The sequence below is a fragment of the Engraulis encrasicolus genome, chromosome 14 (genome assembly GCF_034702125.1).
Source record: "Engraulis encrasicolus isolate BLACKSEA-1 chromosome 14, IST_EnEncr_1.0, whole genome shotgun sequence".
In the NCBI taxonomy this organism is placed as follows: Eukaryota; Metazoa; Chordata; class Actinopteri; order Clupeiformes; family Engraulidae; genus Engraulis; species Engraulis encrasicolus.
Genome location: NC_085870.1, coordinates 7,720,689 through 7,735,434, shown reverse-complemented (window position 1 = coordinate 7,735,434; position 14,746 = coordinate 7,720,689). Strand labels below are relative to the sequence as shown.

The following is a 14,746-nucleotide window of genomic DNA, read 5'->3' as shown; positions in this document are numbered from 1 at the left end:
TGTGTGTGTGTGTGTGTGTGTGTGTGTGTGTGTGTGTGTGTGTGTGTGTGTGTGTGTGTGTGTGTGTGTGTGTGTGTGTGTGTGTGCGCGCGCATGCTTCGACTTATATATTTTTTTACAGTCCTTCCTTCAATAAACTTAGGCACCAGGTGTCACATGCCTAGCTTGCTTACATAGGTGAGGAAAAGAAGTTTATGTCATTAACTACCATCAACAGATTATGAGCAGTCAAAATCCTAACCTAATTACTCCGCATATTCCTGTGTCACATTTTTCAGTGTCATATTTCAGTTTTGTAGAGAATCCTTGCGAGTGAGAAAGAGTAGCATATGAATAGTCATTAGGTATTTACACATTTCAGAGGATTTCTCAAAAAGGTGTATTGATTGGGCCATTACAGTAAGAAGAACAAAGTCAAATATAGTGTGTTGAGAAAGGAGTTTTATTCGATCTCCGGCTTCAGTGAAGCAAACAATAATTTCTTGCTTATGTGACACAAGCATGTAAAATAACTGAACATGTTCCTCAAAAGCAGAACAGTTTTCTTGACATTAGTTCAGTAGTCTGTTCACAGAAACAAACAAACATGTCTTTATGAAAGACACTGGCAGCTTCATATATAAGCTTTTCATAGAGCATAAAAACATTGTTTGACAGGTAGCAGTCTTTAAAACGACTTTACATTTTGTCTTCTTAAATATTAAGAAAGTGTAGTATATCTTGATACCAGATATGTTATCAGTACAAATGGTGCCTCTTTCGACACAAAATGTTGCTTCAAAACCGAAGCATAAAAAAGAACAAGACATTGCATTTGGTCATATACTGTACAATCAATATAAAACAATTGACATGTAAAGCCATGAAAATGAAATCAGCATTCCTTAATTAGGAACATTTTTCCAACAACCACAACAAGGTTTCATAGAAACAAAATGTTAATCATCTTGTTATTGCATAGCAACATGGAGAATGTAAACAATGTGGCTGACTATTATCAGCTCTGCTTTGCAAGTTTCCATCTGGAAACATATTAAACTTATTTTCATTGAAAATAACAAAATAATGGCTGCATTCACAGGAATCAACAAAGTTAATCTTTCGAAGAGGGAAGGTCTTGACGAGTTCAGTGTGAACTTCACTGTAGATTTCTACCAAGGCCTCCAGGGGGAGCTCCTGGTTGGAATGTTCTCTTTGCCCAGCGTGTGCAGGTCAAACACTCTGGTCTGGGACAGGACTGACTCCTCCATGGCTTCTTTGGAGGACATCTTCAGGGTCTGCAAGTGGTTCAGCACAGCTCCATGTGAGTGTGTCTGAGCTCCATTCTTTGACAGGGAATTGGCAACCTCTTGGGTGGGAAATCCCATATCAGAGGAGGTCAGAGTGTTTTGCTGCAATTGTTTCAGCAGGCAAACGGTCATCTCCAGGATGTCGGCTTTCTCCAGCTTGGTCTCGGGCTACTGGTTCAGGAGCTGTGGACCCAGGAGAGCCTTCAGTTCCTCAATGCAGTTGTTGATGCGATCTCTGCGCAACTTCTCCACAATTGGTTTTCTCAGCTGCAAAGATGAAAAAGGCACCATTAATACATATGTTCAGTCAACTATTTCAGGGTAAAATATACAACAAAATGATATCAAGTTTAAGAAAGGTCAAAGTTCTACTATTTACCTTGTGGGAAAGACTCATGTAGTCCTTTGGGTGGTCTGCTGTAGAGGTGATTGTAGGAGCCATCGCTGCAACTGTAGTAGATCTCTCTGTAGAGTGAATCTGATCAGCACTGGCTTCATGTCCCCTATTTATACTCCCAAATCTGCATGTGAATGTGTGGGTATTGGTCTGGTTGGAGTTTCTCACAGTCAGTATCCAATGGCTGAGCTGCAGAGGACAAGGAGGAGTGTGGAGCTGCCACATGCTGGATCCTCCCATTGCTGGGGGACAATGGTCAAACCTCAGGGGAACAGGTGCTGGGTTGGGGTGATGGAGAAAGAGACCCACAGAGCTACTGTGTAAATGTGGGAAACGGCTGACCCTGACGGAAGACTTGTTCTGCCTGATGCTGGGGTCAGGCATACCCACACAAGTTATGGCACATGCCATACTCACTACTGCACACACACTTCTGAAAATTATACCCTGATATATAAATACAATTGGTAAGTAAGGTTAATTTAAATTAATTTGCATGACAGTCTTGATAAAAAACAGATGGTATCACATCTGTAAAACTGATACATACCATTCCACCATACAGTATGTAACTTGTAACGCCTTTGCAAGACTATGTGGAGTATACAGAAATGGAGGGAAATCTGTCTCCGTAAGTGGGGATCTTCAGATGTAACAACAATCACTCAGCGGTCCACTCATGCAGCAAGCATAATAAATGGATGTTCTATACATGTAAATATTTTATTTTGAACATGGAAGCGATTTCCATAATGTCATGAGACCCATTTTCGATTGCACAGTAGCCATTGCATAGCTGATAAGGCCCTCTCTCTGTTCACATTGTAAGGCCTAAATCAGAGTGCAAAATGTGAAAATATGTTACGTCACACAAAGTCATTGTCATTATAGCAACGCGTGCCTTTTCCCCTGGGTATGGGTCACATTCTGTGATGGGACTATTGATACTTGTGCTCAAACTACTGAGAGTCTCCTCTCTGAGCTTTCCCACACTCTGCCCATTGACAAGAGCCTCCAGTGAACAATAGACGTGTGCCTTGATCATGGCAGGCCATCTGTTGGGGGGTTGTAGAGGAGCCATGCTTAATGAGGGCCTCAGGCAAATACGTCACTGGTGACATACTTTTAACCTTGCAAAATTTTGAGATTGTTCCAAACCCTTATCACACTGGCTTGATTAAGTCCTTCCTTCATAATGTATAACAAATTATGTTTTTAGACAGATGAGAAATAGGAGAGAAGAAGCATCTATTTGGCAAGTCACAGGAAGTAGAAATGTAAACGTTTTGAAATATGAAAATGTGTATGAAAATCCAACATGTAAAACTTTATAGCTTTCCAATAAATTACTATTAGATATACCTACAGCGAAAGCATATTCCTCAGGACTGAAAAGAACTTGCATATGTGTTTATTTCCACATTTCCTTTCATGATGACTATCAAAAATGGAGGGAAACAACTCCGGCCAGATCTTGGAAACAGCAGTGATGATGTTCACATGTGGCAGATGTTGCTATGTCTTGTTTTTAGACTGCTTAGTAGAGATTTCCACATTGTCAGCATTTCAAAAGGTCATTCAAACGTCAACAACACAGTCAGAGTTTTCAGCTTTATCTTTGTGACACAGCAAAATCTGGAGGGAAAAAGTCTTATTGGCCAAGGAACAGGAAGGGTCCTTCAAGAAACACAGCAAGTTGCAGATCATGCGACTTTCTTTAACAAGTGTGTGTGTGTGTGTGTGTGTGTGTGTGTGTGTGTGTGTGTGTGTGTGTGTGTGTGTGTGTGTGTGTGTGTGTGTGTGTGTGTGTGTGTGTGTGTGTGTGTGTGTGTGTGTGTGTGTGTGTGTGCAGAAGCGCATCTTGCCACCAGGCAAGGCAGGCAGCCGCTTGGGGCCCCCAAGCCCCTAGATCAGGGGTCAGGAACCTATGGCTCTAGAGCCACATGTGGCTCTCTTGGGAACAGTATATGGCTCTTACTCACCTAGGGTTTCCAACCGTCCCTTGAAATACGGAATAGTCCTTTCTTTATAAATAAAAGTACGGGTTCCATATTGAGTTGAAACCGGACACGGGAGGTTAAAATGTGTTAAAATGCCAGGAAATTACATCTAAGAAATACAACATTTTCGGGGAGAGGACTCCCAGACCCTCGCCATGGTGAAGTTGACAGTTGACAACCCTATACTTACCTGTTATCAATAAAAGTAATAACTTGACAATACACTCTAAAATTGTTGGGCTTAATTGAAATACATGCTTTTCATTGTATTCAGTGTTTTTTAAATGGTATGGCTCTCGTGAAAAATTCTTTAAAAAAAATTGGCGTTTATGGCTCTCTCCACCAAAAAGGTTCCTGACCCCTGCTCTAGATAGTGAATAACAGCCCACACTTTACCACAGCAGTGCCGATTTTGGTTCAAATGAATTATTTTGCATTTTTGCTTGGGGCCCATCTGACCTTAGAATCGCCTGTGTGTGTGTGTGTGTGTGTGTGTGTGTGTGTGTGTGTGTGTGTGTGTGTGTGTGTGTGTGTGTGTGTGTGTGTGTGTGTGTGTGTGTGTGTGTGTGTGTGTGTGTGTGTGTGTGTGTGTGTGTGTGTTTATGTGTGTGTGTGTGTGTGTGTGTGTGTGTGTGTGTGTGTGTGTGTGTGTGTGTGTGTAGAGCTTTGCATCCCCGTAGATGAGGAAAAGAGGTTTTTGTCATTCACTACCATTATACCAACAGAGGATGCTGAATATTTTTCTTTCAAGCAGTCAAAATCCTAACCTGTGGATTACACTTGTCTATCATGTAGTTTGCATAACTATAAATTGCTCTATACATAGAATATTCGGGGAGCCATACCTATGAGGAGCTTTTTAAAATCCTTAGATTACACTGGCTTGCTAATGCTAATTCCACATTTCTGGGATGATGATGACGATCAAAAATGGAGGGAAACAACTCTGGCCAGGTATTCAACACAGCAGGGACGATGTTCACATGTGGCAGATGTTACTCTGTCTTGTAGACTGCTTAGTCGAGATTCCCACACTGGGTCCTTTTGTCTGCATTTCAAAAGGTCATTTAAACCTCAACAGCAAAGTGACAGCTTTAAGCTTTGTCTTTGTTGTGAAACACAGAACGACACAGCAACATTTGGAGGGAAAAATTCTCATTGGCCAATAGGTCCTTCAAGGAAAACAAGTTATAGTTCCCCTTAAAAGGTAGCCCATACGGTACAGGCAAAGTGCAGTAACATGCCAGCACAGAAACTGAGAAAAATGCCTTGAAAACCTTGGCATTACTGTAGGTTGGAGATTGCTATCACTGCAAATTTGACATAGCAAGATCTTTAAAATGGGACACACTTGGACCATAAGGCTTTGTCAGAAGATAGAGGAGGTGCAATGAAGAGCAACTTTAGTCTAAACTCAATGGGGCACCTAAGTCTCCACCCCTTCCGGGCGGCTTATGGGGCTGGCAACGCAAAAACTTTTGACTGGGCTGTAATGGACTGATCAAAGCTATTTTCCGATCCACCTCTCATTTCCCCGTCGATCACACATATGCTGTGCCTCAGAATTAATAACAACCAATGGTGTGCTTGTTGACTTCACTTGGCAAGCGATTTTTGAGCTGTGTGTGTGCAAAAAATATAGGCTACTATTATTTGGACTACACAACAGACGTCGCATGTCCGACGTGCAGCCACTTAAGCCGCAGTGCAGCGGTAGGGTTGGCTGTGCCTCGGTTCACGTCAGATATGCGAGGCGCACGTGTAGTCTCTAACACAGTTTTGCACAAAAGCTAAAATAACGTTTCTTGCGTGTCGAAAATGAGCGGTCTTACGACGCAAATCCAAACCTTTCAAATTCACTGTCACCATATGTGAAATCCGGAGCACATGCCAAACGGGATGAGGATTTAGCTTGACTCGCTCCATTAACTCTCATTCAAAATTTTGAGAGCTCCAGCCCCATGGATCGGAAGTAGAAGGGCGTGACTTAGGTGCCCCATTCTGTCAAAATATGTAGTAGGCTAGTTACTTTGCCTTTATAGGGCAGTACTGTTGTGATAGGTGTGGTAGGCCGATACTGGTGGCATGCAATATTCAAAACAAAAACGTTTGAATGTATTGGTTTTTTATTCTAGTTTTGAGTTTAAACCGACACAGGTTGAATGGCAAGTGTACTGTATACCTCTGCCTCAATGTAGACCCTTTATGACCAATTCCTGCACCTGTCGTGGAAACAGCTTTGAACAGGCATGTGTCTATTCCCAATTGTTTATACCTGTGAAATCCCCAGTGGTGCTGTGGATGAGAACGGCCCAGGAACTGGGACTCTCCTCTAGAGGGCTTTCCCACATTCTGCCCATTGATAGATATCTCTGTGGACTAGGGAAATGTGCCTGTTTACAGATAAACTATGTGTTTGCAAGCAAATTTAACAGTCCATGACAATTACATGTATTACGAGCATACTGTAGTCTGGCGTATTTAAACGCATATTTAAACCGTTTGAATGGATGTTTTCATATGACTTTCAGAGCACAAGACATCCAAGCATATAGTAACCTTATATATATTTTTTAAATTCTATGCAAAGGTCTATGCATACTAAAATGTTATGGCTTGCATAGCTTTCATTAGTAAAAATAACTATGTGCAACAGGTCTGTGCATGTTTTTCTCTCTTGCCCTAAGGCTTGTGTGTCTGTATCCATTGACCCCCAGAGGTCTGTGAGAGAGTCCAGCACGCTTTCCCACACTCTCTCCATTCACTTGTCTTCAATGGAGCAACAATAGGAGTGTGTCTCATTACCCCCCACATTAGTCAGGGAGTCCCATCTCCCCCTGCTGCCCAGATGACTTGGAGTGCAGTGGAGAGAGGTCCAGTTTCAGGCCAACCGCTGGACGCAATAATTCATTATTACAAGGATATTGCAGCATTTTAGGAAATTCTCACTGTCTATTTGAACATGAAAAAGTTTCAGTTAATTGCTAGAATACAAAGATCATAGTGCAACTTTCTTTCACAACTGTGTGTGTGTGTGTGTGTGTGTGTGTGTGTGTGTGTGTGTGTGTGTGTGTGTGTGTGTGTGTGTGTGTGTGTGTGTGTGTGTGTGTGTGTGTGTGTTGTTTGTGTTTATTTGTGTGTGTGTGTGTGTGTGTGTGTGTGTGTGTGTGTGTGTGTGTGTGTGTGTGCGTGCGTGCGTGCGTGCGCGCACATGCTTCGACTTATATATTTTTTTACAGTCCTTCCTTCAATAAACTTAGGCACCAGGTGTCACATGCCTAGCTTGCTTACATAGGTGAGGAAAAGAAGTTTATGTCATTAACTACCATCAACAGATTATGAGCAGTCAAAATCCTAACCTAATTACTCCGCATATTCCTGTGTCACATTTTTCAGTGTCATATTTCAGTTTTGTAGAGAATCCTTGCGAGTGAGAAAGAGTAGCATATGAATAGTCATTAGGTATTTACACATTTCAGAGGATTTCTCAAAAAGGTGTATTGATTGGGCCATTACAGTAAGAAGAACAAAGTCAAATATAGTGTGTTGAGAAAGGAGTTTTATTCGATCTCCGGCTTCAGTGAAGCAAACAATAATTTCTTGCTTATGTGACACAAGCATGTAAAATAACTGAACATGTTCCTCAAAAGCAGAACAGTTTTCTTGACATTAGTTCAGTAGTCTGTTCACAGAAACAAACAAACATGTCTTTATGAAAGACACTGGCAGCTTCATATATAAGCTTTTCATAGAGCATAAAAACATTGTTTGACAGGTAGCAGTCTTTAAAACGACTTTACATTTTGTCTTCTTAAATATTAAGAAAGTGTAGTATATCTTGATACCAGATAGGCTATGTTATCAGTACAAATGGTGCCTCTTTCGACACAAAATGTTGCTTCAAAACCGAAGCATAAAAAAGAACAAGACATTGCATTTGGTCATATACTGTACAATCAATATAAAACAATTGACATGTAAAGCCATGAAAATGAAATCAGCATTCCTTAATTAGGAACATTTTTCCAACAACCACAACAAGGTTTCATAGAAACAAAATGTTAATCATCTTGTTATTGCATAGCAACATGGAGAATGTAAACAATGTGGCTGACTATTATCAGCTCTGCTTTGCAAGTTTCCATCTGGAAACATATTAAACTTATTTTCATTGAAAATAACAAAATAATGGCTGCATTCACAGGAATCAACAAAGTTAATCTTTCGAAGAGGGAAGGTCTTGACGAGTTCAGTGTGAACTTCACTGTAGATTTCTACCAAGGCCTCCAGGGGGAGCTCCTGGTTGGAATGTTCTCTTTGCCCAGCGTGTGCAGGTCAAACACTCTGGTCTGGGACAGGACTGACTCCTCCATGGCTTCTTTGGAGGACATCTTCAGGGTCTGCAAGTGGTTCAGCACAGCTCCATGGGAGTGTGTCTGAGCTCCATCCTTTGACAGAAAGTTGACAACCTCTTGGGTTGAAAATCCCACTTCAGAAGAGGGAACAGTCTTTTGCTGCAGTTGTTTCAGGAGGCAAATGGTCATCTCCAGGATGTCGGCTTTCTCCAGCTTGGTCTCGGGCTGCTGGTTCAGGAGCTGTGGACCCAGGAGAGCCTTCAGTTCCTCAATGCAGTTGTTGATGCGATCTCTACGCAACTTCTCCACAATTGGTTTTCTTAGCTGCAAAAATAAAGAAGGGACCATTAATACAATTGCTCAGTCAACTACTTCAGAGCAAAAGAGACAGCAAAATGATATCAAGTTGGAGAAAGATAATCATTATGCTATTTACCTTGTGGGAAAGACTCATGTAGTCCTTTGGGTGGTTTGCTGTAGAGGTGATTGTAGGAGCCATAGCTGCAGCTGTAGTAGATCTCTCTGTAGACTGAATCTGATCAGCACTGGCTTCATGTCCCCTATTTATACTCCCAAATCTCCATGTGAATGTGTGGGTCTTGGGCTGGTTGGAGTTTCTCACAGTCAGTAGCCAATGGCTGAGCTGCAGAGGACAATGAGGAGTGTGGAGCTGCCACATGCTGGATTCTCCCATTGCTGGGGGACAATGGTCAAGTCTCAGGGGAACAGGTGCTGGGTTGGGGTGATGGAGAGAGACCCACAGAGCCACTGTGTGGATGTGGGAAAGGACTGACCCTGAGAGAAGACTTATGATGCCTGATGCTGGGGTCAACAATATTGATATGGCACACTTTATGGATGTGTGAAACAGATACGGATGAATCAGCTAACATTTGTCAGCACAGAATAGTCTACTTTCGAAATGCTCAGATTAATAACATATAAAATATTGTCCTTAGCGTCTTTAGAAATACATACAATATCACATCACATTAAATTGCAAAGATTAATTAACTTGCTTGTTTCTTATTATAATTAAAACATCGAGCAATACGTCTATTTTAACATTTCACCTTCACTTCACATTTCACATGGTCTTACTAAAGAATTTAATTTCATGAAAACTTGCAGGGAGGTTTGTCTTTACAATGATTTCTCCAGTCCCGCTCCCCAGATGTTGTCAAATAGGAGGAGAAATTGTAAAACTGAAAAATGGAGGGAAATCTTTAAGACAGTCCCCCCTCCAGCTGTAGTTGGTGCCATTCTATGGAACTCTCTCTGTCATTGACAAAAATGGAGGGAAACTCCTACAACTCCGGGAAACTTTTCTAACTCAGGGGAACCCATAGAAAGACCTTCCCCCCTACAGACGCAGCAGATGTCATCCAGTGTGCTGATGTTGCTGCTAGAGGCAGAGCGCTCCTTTGAGTTTCCCACACTCCTCTACGCATCACAAAAGCCTCTCTGGTCACCATGTGGAGGAATGACGGCTGACAGCTTTGTGTTGTGCTGTAAACAGAGCGACATCACAAGCCATCTGGAGGGAAATGGTCCTATTGGATGAGATACTGTTAACTAGCATTATTAAGCAAAACTCAAACTTTTTTAATACAAGCTGTGATTAGAATAAATGCCAAGTCAAGGACTCACATTAAAGCTGTAGGGCCTACATTTTAAATGTGCAAATGTTTTTTTGTTTTTTTTTGTTCACAATTAAAGTTTTTCTATATTATCAGACATGTTCACTTATTTATTTCCCATCTTGAACTTAAATGCATCACTGACATATAATGTCGATATACTATTGGTTCTTTTATTTTGTATAGCATCTAGCTATGAACTTTTAACTTGTACCACAGGACCAGATAAATAAAATATGTTGCCTCATTTGATTGAATATGTGCGCTGTTGTCCTAATTTAACGCAAGCGTGCCTATTCCCCTGTGTGTATGTGGAATCCCCAGTGGTGCTGTGGGTGCTAATGACTCAGGAACTGGGACTCTACTCTACTGGGATTTCCCACACTCTACGGATAGAAGTGTGCCCTATACTGATCAGTGAAAAGCTTATGATACTCCAGGTTTTCATTCCTCCTCTGATGTGACAATGTTATTCTCAACCCTAATACCGATAGTCCAGTTTGCTTGTAATTATGCTCCGAACTAGTACTTCACAAATTTAGATAATTACAATAATGTTACAAACATGACTTGAGGTCCCTTTTTTTGTTGCTGAAGCAAATCAGGGTATCAATGTAACATGTAGGCCTATACCACATATCTTGGGTCAATATACATATCCTTTAACATTTCCAACTTTATGTCCATTCTCCGCCGTGGCCAGTAGGTCTGTGAGAGAGTCCAGCACGCTTTCCCACACTCTCCCCATTCACTTGTCTTCAATGGAGCAACAATAGGAGAGTGTCTCATTACCCCCCACATTAGTCATGGAGTCATCCCCCCACCCCCCTGCTGCCCAGCTGACCTGGGGTGCAGTGGGGAGGTGTCCCGTTTCAGTCCAACTGCTGCACAGTTGAATATAACAGTTCAAAATCAGTTTTTCCATTTCATTTCGAAAACAACATTTTGAAATCTCAATTGGGATTGTATGTGGGACAACATACTACAGTAGGCACATAAGAACATTTGTAGATTTTATCTGAAGTTTTAGTGCAACAAATGAAAGTGATACAGGAAGATGTTTGAAGACTAATGAACTAGTGGATTCACTTTCTAGATGAGTCTTTCTGGGCATGGTAGGAATTAAAAAAGCAATGCATCATAAACATGACTGAAAGAATACATAGTACAACAAAGGCTCCAGACTCCAAGATGTCCATACCACTGATTGTCCTTTTGGAATGCTAACTGTTACTGATGACAACTGGTACAGTACAGTATGTTTGTGTTAGTAACTGTCCGTGGTGCTGAAATGTTATTTCTGTGAATAACTAAGAAGAGCTTGCTTTCATTGCACAGACCAGAGCATCCATTGTACAGAATTGATAAATGCATGGCAAGTCAAGCCACATTTATTTGTCTCTCAAGGGGAAATTAAAGGTGTACTGTGTAGTATGTGGCCTGAATGGGTACTACAACTATGCTGCTCATTGAAACTGTGCTGCCTAAACTGTGCTACCAAATTTGATATTTTCATGAATATATGCTAAATAATAAACCAATATTTACTAGTATAACCAAAGTACAGTAAGTTTTGCAGCTAAAAATTTCTATTTCTGGAAATTCAAAATAGCAGACCATGGAGAAGATCCCCCTTTCCATGTATAAAAAAGTGCAATTTTTCCAGTCACAATGAATGCTTAAAATTTGAATGGGCAGCATGAATTCTGGAAATGAACTACAAAAATATTACACGGTGCACATTTAAAGGTGAACTGTGTAATATGTTTGGTATGTTTTTTTTCCAGAAGTCATGCTGCCCATTAAGAAATGTTACCTTTTTCATGAATACGTACCATGACCTTCAAATTCCAATCATTCAATATGACATTTTGTAACTTTTCATACATGAAAAGGGGAATCTTCTCCATGGTCTGCCATTTTGAATGTCCAGAGATACTTACTTACTTACTTACTTACTGTACGTAGTTCATACTAATACACAATAGTTTATTATTTTGTCAATATTCTTGAAAAGATCAAATTTGGCAATATGCAGCACACCATGAATGAGCAGCATAGTTGCAATACCTACTCTGGCCACATCTTACACAGCGCCCCATCTATCTGCCACCTTTGGCCATGACGCCCCAATGTGGGTTTGTATTTGGCTCAGGTATGCCCTCTTGTGCTGAATTTCGGCTGTCTCATTCATACCCTTGAAAGACACATGATCACATTGTTATGAAATAAAGCACTTCATGGTGTATCATCTCATGGACCTGACTCAAGGCATGCATGTCTTATGAAGATGTACTCAAGTCTCAGTTATCTTAGTAAATGTCTGGTGATGTGAGACTTCTTTCACTGAAATATCTAGTCATGTTTACATTTCCCAACATCCAATTTTGACAAAAAATTAAGAAAAAATTCTTACTGGCTATATTTTGTGGTATTCTTTTTTTAGGACTCTCATTTTACAGTCAGGATCGCCTTAATTTATTACCTACTGAAAAGCAGTCTCACAGTTGCCATTGCAGGCATAGTTAGCAAAGGCCTAATGTTCCCGTGAAGGCTTGGATTTTTTTCATGTTAAGTTCATAAATTACTGTAACCTGATAGCTGCCAATTTACTGCATGTAGATGAAGTACTGAATGTTCAAAAATACAATACAGTAGATATAGTAGGCCTACAATGTCTATTAAGACGAATTGAATATGAATAAGACATAGGCTACATCTAGAATGAAATATACAGTGACACAAGAGGTTCAGAGATTCAGACAAATATTGATTTATTTGCATAATATGGCCGATAAAATTAAGCCATTTAAAATCAATGAGGAAATTAGCAATACCGGTACAACAATAATATTGTCAATCTGTCTTCCCAAGACAAGTGTTTGAGGTCTTTATAAAAGTAAGAACCATAGCCATTTGTGGTTATTTCAATTCATATGCATTTCATAGGCCAAGAATGAAAAATACATTCACTTTTTTAAATTTTAAGATATTTTTTCACATTGTAATGTCCTCATAGAGGTAATTCACATTTCATAAGAAACAGGTTTTACTTTTAAAATGAAGGAAGTTTATACATTTCAATGTCATTACATTGGACGAATTTGTTCAGCTATAATACACAACGTTGTTTGACACGGTCACAAACTATAATGTTTGCAAATATTTGTCATGCTGAATATGTAGAAATGGTCTTCATTGAAGACATTGTTGCTTGCTATTCCTACTGGAATATATGTATTCTTTTCAGAAGAAAAGAGAAAGTAAACCCACATTGGCAGGTTATAGGTATGGCAGTCTCAGTTCGCTTTGAACTACTGTATAGAATTCTACCAGGGTCTCCACATGGAATTCCTGGAGGAAGTGTTCTCTTTGCTCAGTGTGTGTTGATCCAACACACGCGTCTGAGACAGGGCTGACTCTTGCGCATTCCCACTCGAAAAAGCTGTCATGGTCCAGAAGGGGTGTGTCACCGCGTCATGACTGTTTGACTCGAAGCGAACATCTTCCTGGACACCTCTGGATCCCAGATCAACAGTGCCAGGTGAGGGCAGTGGTTCTTTCTGGAGGTGATGTCTGATCAGGCAAACGGTCATCTCCAGGATGTCAGCTTTCTCCAGCTTGGTCTCGGGCTGCTGGTTCAGGAGCTGTGGACCCAGGAGAGCCTTCAGTTCCTCAATGCAGTTGTTGATGCGATCTCTACGCAACTTCTCCACAATTGGTTTTCTTATCTAGGAAAAAGAGGAAGGACTCATGAGTACATTTTGTTTGGCAATTATAAGCAAAATACACAAGTCTTAATAAACTTCAAAAGGTGACAAACTGACGTCCAGATTAAGAAAGGTCAAAGTATTAAAATTTACCTTGTGGGAAAGACTCATGTAATCCTTTGGATTGTCTGCCATAGCTGCAACTGTACAGTGGTAGATCTCTCTGTAGAGTGAATCTGATCAGCACTGGCTTCATGTCCCCTATTTATACTCCCAAATCTCCATGTGAATGTGTGGGTCTTGGTCTGGTTGGAGTTTCTCACAGTCAGTAGCCAATGGCTGAGCTGCAGAGGACAATGAGGAGTGTGGAGCTGCCACATGCTGTATTCTCCCATTGCTGGGGGACAATGGTCAAACCTCAGGGGAACAGGTGCTGGGTTGGGGTGATGGAGAGAGACCCACAGAGCTAATGTGTGGATGTGGGAAACGACTGACCCTGACAGGAGTCTTAATCTACTGCATGATGCTGGGGTCAATCCTGTTGACATGGCACACATTACTCACTGACATACACACGTGTGAATCTAAGTGTTCTCATGCATTTCAAAGCCTGCAAAGTTTTACTCTCTAAACCATCTCTACATCTACTTCTGTCTTTTCCTATGTAATCTATCTTCATCAAGAAAAATACTTTGTAAGTCCTCAGTAGGCCTGCATATTATACAGTATGTATGTAATAGGCCTATATGTTGATGAGGTTACAGTACTGACAGCTTCCATGCTGTAAATACATACAGTAATCTGTAAATGAAGTAAATAAAACAACTCTCAAATTTAAATATATATAAAAATCATCAAACCCATTCAATTCAGCATTCTGTCTTTAGTGCTTCTCTTGTTGTATTTATTGAATGACTTAACTTAGTAGTAGGCCATCCCATTGGGGTCCTCGCCATTGCCAGACCAGCCCACCCTCCGTCGCCATCAGTGGTGTAGTCTACGTAGAACGTGGGTATACGGAGTATACCCACTTCTAAATTTCGGGATTTCAGTATACCCACTTAAAATTGATTGATCCATTGTTTTGAATAGCACAAATATATACAGTATACCCACTTCAAAAAAATGCTCAAATATACAGTATACCCACCACAAAAAAGTAGACTACACCACTGGTGGCCATGGCTTCTCAGGAGCCTGGCTAGAGATGGGGAGTGGTGGAGCTCTGATACGGGTGGCCAGATGTTGCCCGTGCTGTGAGTATTGCCTCCACACCGCTTTCCCAGGCCGAGACCTCGGCACGGCTGCAGAGAACACACTGTCTATGTACAAAAGGCTTTTAAGGGCACTGAATG

General features: G+C 40.9%; 1 protein-coding gene and 2 pseudogenes across 1 annotated transcript; all 3 read right to left on the bottom strand.

The window, feature by feature from the left end:
• Nucleotides 1-1,151: 1,151 nt before the first annotated feature.
• On the bottom strand, nucleotides 1,152-1,787 carry LOC134462968 (enhancer of split mgamma protein-like; annotated as a pseudogene).
• A 6,173-nt stretch (nucleotides 1,788-7,960) lies between these two features.
• Nucleotides 7,961-8,596, bottom strand: LOC134462967 (transcription factor HES-1-like; annotated as a pseudogene).
• Nucleotides 8,597-13,010: 4,414 nt separating this feature from the next.
• Nucleotides 13,011-13,586, bottom strand: LOC134462966 (transcription factor HES-5-like). The gene is made up of 2 exons (XM_063216234.1): nucleotides 13,545-13,586; nucleotides 13,011-13,412 (listed from the first exon to the last, which is right to left on the bottom strand). Exons 1-2 carry the CDS (start codon nucleotides 13,584-13,586, stop codon nucleotides 13,011-13,013), a joined length of 444 nt encoding a protein of 147 aa, XP_063072304.1.
• Between the last annotated feature and the right edge of the window lie 1,160 nt (nucleotides 13,587-14,746).

Coding starts and splice junctions, on each gene's coding strand:
- LOC134462966 (XM_063216234.1), bottom strand. CDS start 13,586: ATGGCAGACAATCCAAAGGATTACATGAGTCTTTCCCACAAG. Junction 13,413..13,544: donor ACATGAGTCTTTCCCACAAG/GTAAATTTTAAT, acceptor TCTTTTTCCTAG/ATAAGAAAACCAATTGTGGA.